The sequence below is a fragment of the Sycon ciliatum genome, chromosome 3, assembly GCF_964019385.1.
Source record: "Sycon ciliatum chromosome 3, ocSycCili1.1, whole genome shotgun sequence".
NCBI classification, from domain to species: Eukaryota; Metazoa; Porifera; class Calcarea; order Leucosolenida; family Sycettidae; genus Sycon; species Sycon ciliatum.
This window is the reverse complement of record NC_088645.1, coordinates 42,770,301-42,778,330: the sequence shown is the minus strand read 5'-3', so window position 1 is coordinate 42,778,330 and position 8,030 is coordinate 42,770,301. Positions and strand designations below refer to the sequence as shown.

At 44.7% G+C, this 8,030-nt stretch overlaps 2 protein-coding genes across 2 annotated transcripts in view; both read left to right on the top strand.

Moving 5' to 3' along the window:
• Positions 1-3,853, top strand: part of LOC135812290 (uncharacterized) — a 7,885-nt gene extending 4,032 nt beyond the window's left edge. The window contains exon 4 of the mRNA XM_065325663.1: positions 2,622-3,853. Coding sequence (XP_065181735.1) covers positions 2,622-3,569 — 948 coding nt within the window. The 3' untranslated portion in view covers positions 3,570-3,853. The remainder of the gene's footprint in view (positions 1-2,621) is intronic.
• The window catches only part of LOC135812287 (mucin-2-like), a 177,197-nt gene that overhangs the window by 78,773 nt on the left and 90,394 nt on the right, over positions 1-8,030 (top strand). The gene's annotated exons all lie outside the window — the stretch shown is intronic.

The following is an 8,030-nucleotide window of genomic DNA, read 5'->3' as shown; positions in this document are numbered from 1 at the left end:
CCAATAACAAAACTGGTGTGGAGATTGTTTTTTTTAAATTTGTTATACATGCCCTACGTAGATGTATGGAACAAGAAATGACGATATATTAGGGGGGAGGGGGGGGGGGTATTTGGGCATCATCTTCCAGTATGCCGCTCTGATATTACGGAATATTTGTGCCATTTCTTCATAGTTGGACTCAGGTGGAGAGCCAAGGATTAATTTATAAGAAGAAAAGAGGACCAAGGAGCCTTCACCTTCCCTCCGATGTTATTTCTATAACTTAGAACCTTCCAAACTGGAAGGCTGTTGGAGTGCGCGTCCAAGATGTACTAGGACTGATTGTCAGTTAGGTGTAAAACGTCAGTACCGTTGGTCAGTGTTGTGCAATGTTATCGCATGAGCTGATTGTCAAGTAACTGCTGGTGTTAGTGGATATTATAGCGTAACTTGTAGTTCCTTGGTCCTCTTTTCTTCTTATAAATTTCTCCATAGGGCCTGCTTTGCTACATAGCTTTGCATAGGCCAGTATCATGCTATAATTCCTGCAGATAGGCCACCTGTACAGAGTAACATTTCTAAACAACAAATTACAGGCTTTCCCCCCCCCCCCCCCCCCCCAGCAATCTTCCCTAGCCGTTTGCAGGCGGTGAAATGGGCACAAATTGTTTATTTTGTACGTAAATGGACAAAATGGAGACGAAAAGGTAACATAAACCCAACTATGATTTTTGGTCCTTTTCAGTCGAGGGCACTTTTTGGACTTCAAGGTGATATGGTCTAGCACGCAAAAGCGATAGGCGCATACAAACCGAGTGTACAGTGCGCATTGTTCTTACATGTATGATGATGAAAGCAAAGCATTGTTCATGCACGTATGAGGCTATGATCCTGACAGTATAGCATTGCAGTCGTAAAAAGATTACCTCTACTATTTACGACTTCCCGAGTTACGTGCAGCAGCCACGCTTGACCGAAAGTCGGCTCAAACCCTCTCTGGCTCTGTAAAGGTTGCACCAGGTACACATAAGTTGCAGCCCATAAGAAAAGGGAACTAAGCTGCACTTAAATGATACAGACAAAGGCTGATTCTGAAGTTAGAACTTGCCCTCAGTGTTGGGTAAAGACCGTGCACATAAAGCCACCCCCACAGTATTTGAACGGTCTCTGCCGGGATGACAGCCATACCATAGCTCAATGTTTGGAGCATTGTTGGCCTCAAGCTATGGTCTCTGGTTCGAGTACTGATACAGTCAATATATTTGTCCAAACGTATTCTTCAGACTAATCAGGCGAACTACCCAGCATCAATCTGAAAGCCAAGAAAACACATACCGTATTATCTCTAATATAAGCACAGTCTCCAATAATAGCACGTCTCCAATAATAGAACACCTTGGGGCGGCATTCAAAAAATAAAGTGCTCAGTCTCCATTATAAGCACACTATGCAAATTCATTATCTGTGCCGGCGAATAAACTCTGAAATGTGTGTGTCTGACATGAATTTGGCATGGCAACAAGCCTCTGAAATGAGGTTGAAATAATAATGGAACAGTCTCCAATAAAGGAGCTTCTCCAATAATAGCACGGGGCGGAGGTACATTGAAAAAATAAAGGACCGTGCTTATGAAAAGGCGACGAGGAGACAATAACTTTATTAATGCGATTAATAGTATAAGTGAAGCGGACATTACAAAATGATGAATGAGAATACATGTACCGGTATCTAAATTGTTGTTCCTAATCGATTTTCTTGAGACTATCATCAGGGAAAAATCGTCACAAAACTAAGACTCTTCACCTAGCATTCACACACGTATTCATTCGCATACACTTACACCTCACAGTTCCTCACTCTATCACATTCACCTGCTTCCACGCCTTCATTTCACTCACCTTTTGCAGTAGCTCACACCGTCGGAACACTCTCACATATTTTCTTCTAATTTCTTTCGTCTTCTCTCCCACTTTAGTTTTTTTTTCACACCTCACCTTGTATACTTCCCACTATCCTATAACCTATAAGTAGTTTGTTTCACTGTATAGCCTCTATTGTGAGACGATTCTTCCCTGAGGATAGTCTCAAGAAAATCGATTAGGAACAACAATTTAGATACATGTATTCTCATTCATCATTTTGTAATGTCCGCTTCACTTATACTATTAATCGCATTAATAAAGACCGTGCTTATATTAGAGATAATATGGTAGCTGGAAATTTGTTACCATTTGGTCTCCATATAGTCCATTTACGTCCAAAGAAACAATTTATGTCCATTTCTGTGCATTTTTCCATGCGTGCGTTTGTGTTATGTGAGTGAGCGTGTGTGTGTGTGTGTGGGGGGGGGGGGGGGGTTGGTGAGTGTGTGTGGGTGTGAGTGCGGGTGTGAGTGCGGGTGTAATGGTGTGTGTGGGTGCATTTGTGTATGTAATATGAATGTAGGAATATGTGAGTGTGTGTATTAGAGTGTTTGTATGTGTGTGTGTGTTTATGGTTATGCAGCTTAGCCGTTTAACGGCAGTGGTATATCAAGGTCAAGGTCAAGGTGTGTTTATGTGTGTGTTTGTGTGTATGCATGTGGATATGTATGTGTATGTGTATGTGTATGTGTATGTGGTTCTATTTTTGTCATGCAGTGGAACAAGGTAGTAGCAGGTCTTGGAAGGAGTTTTTTTTCTTTTTGGAATACTTCACATCCGGTAGTACCACCGCATGGCAAACATGCCAAGCTTGCCACGTACAGTGACAGACTGGTTGCTGTGTGGCGTGATGGTGTGAACATCATCAAGATCCTGCAGACATCAGACTTGCAGACATGGCACAGTATTGACCTACCAAGTGAATACAGTAAGCTGGCTGGCCCATCACTGGCATCCCATGGTGGTATGCTGTACATGCACTGTAACACATACACCAAGAGCACCGACACACCGGTGCGCTCTATTCTGCAGTACTGCGACACACCAGATAACGGTGACGGCGGCCGCAGTGGTGGTGATGGTGGTGGTCGATGGACCACACTTACGGACGTCCCGTCGCACTGTCGCCATGACTGGTGTACTCTACATGTATGTGCTGATGCTATTTCTCTATATGGTGGCCAGCAGGATAGTGATGGAACAAGGCACAATCATGTTGGTATCTATTCTCTCGATAGCAAGCAGTGGGGCTCTTCTTTTTCATCATCCAATGCTAGCCTAGTATTACCTTCATTGCCACTATCATGCAGCCGGGCATCACTTGTCACATTCCCTGATTCACTGTACTTAGTTGGTGGTCCTACTGGTTGTTTCTTCAAACACCATGATGGTAGGTGGGTGTCCACCAGTCCACCTGATGGTGTTAAGCTGAAGTTTAGTGCAGCATGCGCACTGTCTGACCACTGGATGGTTATTTGCCCCAACACACCTTCTGCTAAGTGTGTCGTATATGATATTTCATCTGGACAGGTCTATCCACTACCAGCTATACCGGAGCACAGTCGTTACACCCCATCACTCACACTGTTTGGCAGTACACTGGTACTCAGTGTAGGTGGACCTGGCAGTGCTGCTGCTCTGTACACACTGGATATGAGTGTGTGAGTGTAGTAGGTTACTAACTACAGTCAATCACTGATGATAACTACAGTATGCAAACTGTACTGCTTTTCACTTTCTCTCTATTATCAGGAAGTTGCTAATCTTTGTTTTTACATCTTTCTGGTTGTCAAGTAATTGTCTAGTTTTCCGCTGCCTAATCCCCTGTAACATATACCCAGATTGGTTGAGTGAATATTACTCTTACCTCTATAGTCACCTCCAAACTTACCCATTCTTTCCTTGATGCATCCACAGCAGGAATGTGAATTGTGAACTGAAAACTATTATGATTTTGCGTCCTCCCCTGAGTCTGCTATGTTCTAAGTTCTGACATAGAGCACTTTCTGCAGCCGGGGGTTCCACGGATTTGTTGATTAGGTGTGTGCATTTTTAAGTATGCTTTGAGGGCAAAGGTTGGGAGGGGGAGGGGGGGGGGGCTTGTGGAGTTGCATTATGCATGGTTTCCATAGTCGGAGGACCATATGTTCAACAAGCTGTTCAGTGAACACCTGATACTAATGCTTGTCTGCATGTTTGCACTTTGCATTTCGGATATCCATGACAAAGCCATGTCTGGTTTCTTGAAGAGAGAGACGAAGACAGAGACCGATACCAAGACAGAGCTAGAGGCTAAAGGCCTATTCATACTTCATTTCACGTACGGGAAACGCGTCGCAAAGGGGAAAGCCATCGCGCGAAGGTCGCACGATGAATTTTCCGTACGCGAAATGAAGTATGAATAGCCTTAAAAGACAGAGACAGAGGGGAATTGATATACAAAAGAAAAAGCGGAGGGGCAAGGTACGAACCCTGGGGAACACCGCAGTTTAGCATATATTGAGAAGAGGGAGTTCCATCCAGCTTCACATTTAGACTACGGTCAAGCAAGTAGGACCCAAACCAGGCGTGTGCCTCTGGTGCCATGAATGCATTCATGTGGCGCAGGAGCGTAGGATGATGTACTTTATCAAACGCTTTCTGGAAGTCGAGAAATGCACAGTCAAATCTCTGGCCTCTATCAGAGAGACGGGCAATCTGATGGGTCAAAAGAATGAGTTGATCCGTAGCTGATCGTTGTGGAACATAAGCAAAATGATTGGGCGAAATTATGCAATTACGGTAAAGAAAGCTGTTCAGGTGATGGGCTATGCGGGATTGGAAGAGGCGGCTGATGGGATGGAGCCGTGAAATGGGACGGTAGTTCGTAGGCAAAGAAACACTTCCTTTACACATAGAAAGAGGAATAACCGTTGCTGATTTCCATGCAGTGCGAAATTGTGATGTGGATAGACTGGAGTTGAACAAGTAAGACAAGGACTCGCATACTAAATCAGCCATGGACAGGAGTACTGGAATAACATAATTACTTGAAGTCGATTTTCGAGACGAAAGATGTGTAAGGTCATAGTGGACTTGACCTGGTGAAAATGTTGGCATCTGGAACCGAGGAGTGGTAGTGTCAAGGGAGGAATCTAAACAAGGGAATTGATTTGCTTCTTGTGGTAACGTACACTGATTGGCGAAATGCTGTGCAAGAAGGTTCACCTTTTCCAATTGCGTGTTAGTCCGACGATCGCCATCTTGCAAATCTGGTATCAATGGTTTACGAGTTGAAATGTTGCAAAAGTCCTTAACTCTCCTCCACCACACATATCCACCTGTCGTGCAACCCTTCGAGATACTGGCAGCGTTGCGATCAAGAAAGGCAGATCTGGGAGCACGGATTTTCTTACGACAAATATTCCTGGATACACAGTACGCTGCCTTTGCTTCAGTTGATTGTGGATTTCGCAAATAAGCATGGTACAGTCTATTCTGTCGCCGCTGAAATTGACGCAGGTCAGGTGTGTACCATGTCTGATTTCGCTGATCACGCTTACGCACCCAGGTTGATGACCTTTCAACTAAATCTAGGAAATGGGATTCCCATGCTTTCCAAGAAGCATCATCAGTTTCACATCCATAGAGGCGCTCAAGGAATGGTTCCCTTTCCATCAGGAAACGAAGCCTATTAAAATCAATTGTTCGATGCAGTAAAGTTGTCCGTTGTGGTGTTGGTGCACGTAGTGTAAGAGAAACGATAACGGGGCAGTGGTCTGACAGGGGTGGGAGAGTGGTGATTGACGAGATGATATCTGGAATATTGGTTGCTATGATGTCAAGTAGAGGAGTGCAACCACTGCGCATACTGGGGCGTGTACCATCCTTATTGATAACCGTGAATCCATATTGCACAAATGCCAGTTGCAGTGCTCTACCACTACTGTCAGTGACGTCAGAGTCGTTCCATGCACAATTTCTTGCATTGAAATCACCTAACGCTACACAGTTGTGGTTATCGAATACATGAGAGAGCTCGTTAAATAAATTCGTAATTCCAGCAATTGGTTGTCGTGGAGGTCTGTACCAAAAAAGATACAAACAGAGGTCTACCAGGAAGCTTTACCTCAACCAATAGCATTTCACAGCTGTTATTCCCAGGCTGTTGTCGAACACTGCAGGTATATTGTTCCTTGACAAATAGCGCCACTCCACCCCCACCAAGTTGGGACCATGGCAGGGATGTGTTGGCGCGGTCAAAACGGTGCAATGTGTAACCAGGAATCGCAATAGCCGCATCTGGTATATTGGGCTTGAGCCAGGTTTCTGTCAAGCAGATAATGTCGACCGATTCTGACTTGACTAACTGTACGATTTCCGCTTGCTTGCTTATAAGGCTGCAGCAGTTAATAGTGCACAGTGTTATTGCTCTAAATGCGGTTTTTGGAGATCCCCGTAGGTCCTATGCAGAAGAATTACCTGACAAAAGTCGCTGGATATCCTGCTGGGATACCGGCTTTCCCTCAAGAAGAATTATGTCAAGCGGAAGGGTACATCTTATACCTTTGGCACGGAGCTGCTTGAAGGTAGGCAAGGCACGACGTCTAGTGTCTTGCTGCTGCCTTGTCAAATCATGATTGATGTAGATACTGTGCGTACCATGTTTGAGCCCAAAACGGTGCTTCAGAAGCCTAGCTTTTGTTCCTGGGTCAGTTCAAACGTGAACCAGCCGTGGTTTGTTCTCCAAGGGCTTCCCGATTCGTCTCACGGTAATGGCAGTTGGGTTCACTTCGGGCACCAGCCCGCTCACAAGCTGGGTGAGATTTTCAACATCGGACTCCGGAAGTCCTGAGATGATCACGTTATCTTGGAGGTCATGTTGCCGGCGCTCTTCCGGGACGATTTCCCGTACGGTGTGGTCGAGTTGGGGCCCTGCAACAGATGACGGGTGCGTTTAGTCCATCAGCCAGTGGTGCCAAAGTGAGTCCCCTGTTGCACTTACAAATCGAACACCTGGAACTGACATCAATCGACAGCAAAAGCATCACTGAATCCAACCTGCCTACTTTCCCTGGCGAAACTCTTGCACTCCTTTTACAGTGCGCCTTGGAAGTTCGACAAACTTTCTTCTTCTTCATCAGCCATTACGAGGTTTTCCATCCGTTTTATCAGGACATCCAATGCGTCTTCAGTGAAAAACGTGGAGTTTTGTCAACGTTTGGTGTGATTTTCCGTGGCGATCGACCTAAAATCGCGAAATAAATTGCCGTCGATTTGAGCAGAGGTGAGTTGGTTTGGAGCACGTACAGATTCCAAAAATATGTGTACATGCGCACCGGGAAGAAGATGAAGATGCTCACCATTTTCAAATAACTAATTCAAAAAACTACATGACTATTGGCAAGAGTGGACTCTTGCTATTGTACTGCAATTGTTGTAGTTACTTGTTTGCAACTACAATGGTATCAAGTAGATAATCAAGCGAGGTACACAGGGATTGATGGCTGATCAAAGCCCAAGGGACCAGCCCGAGGGCTTTGATCAGTCATCAAGCCCGACTGTACCTCACTTGAATATGCTTCAGACGATCCCCAACAATTTTTTTGATTTTGAATTCAATCGCTTTATTCTTTGGGTGATCTCGAGTGTGGTAGATAGTACTTCGAAGTAGTACAACTGTAACTGTACTACTACCTGGTGGCAACATGTTCAAAGCAGCCTTGCCTTTATTTCAACTGTTTGCTGTCAGCATCCAGAGCCATGGCGTTTGCTAGTTGGTCGTAATGGAGAAGAGAACTGCAGGGCATTCACTCGATGTACAACATCCATCGCCGCAGATTCCTTACTTTTAGCTCTCCACGTTCCTTATTTTTCCAGGGATCAGGACCTTCCCGGGGTGATTCCATTCAGGGTGGAAGCGTAGATCACACTTTTGCCAAACAGTAAAAACTACGCTTCAAACCTGCTTGACATGACTCGGGTGCACACTTCGGAAACCCGAAGGTGGATGATGTTCAATACTAGCTCATTGTAATCTTCCTGAAGGTATGTATTCGGATGCTCAATTAAATAGAACAGTGAAAGAGATGTGTAATGGAACAACACTCTACAACTTTAGTTTAGGCGAACAACAATTTTATTGTA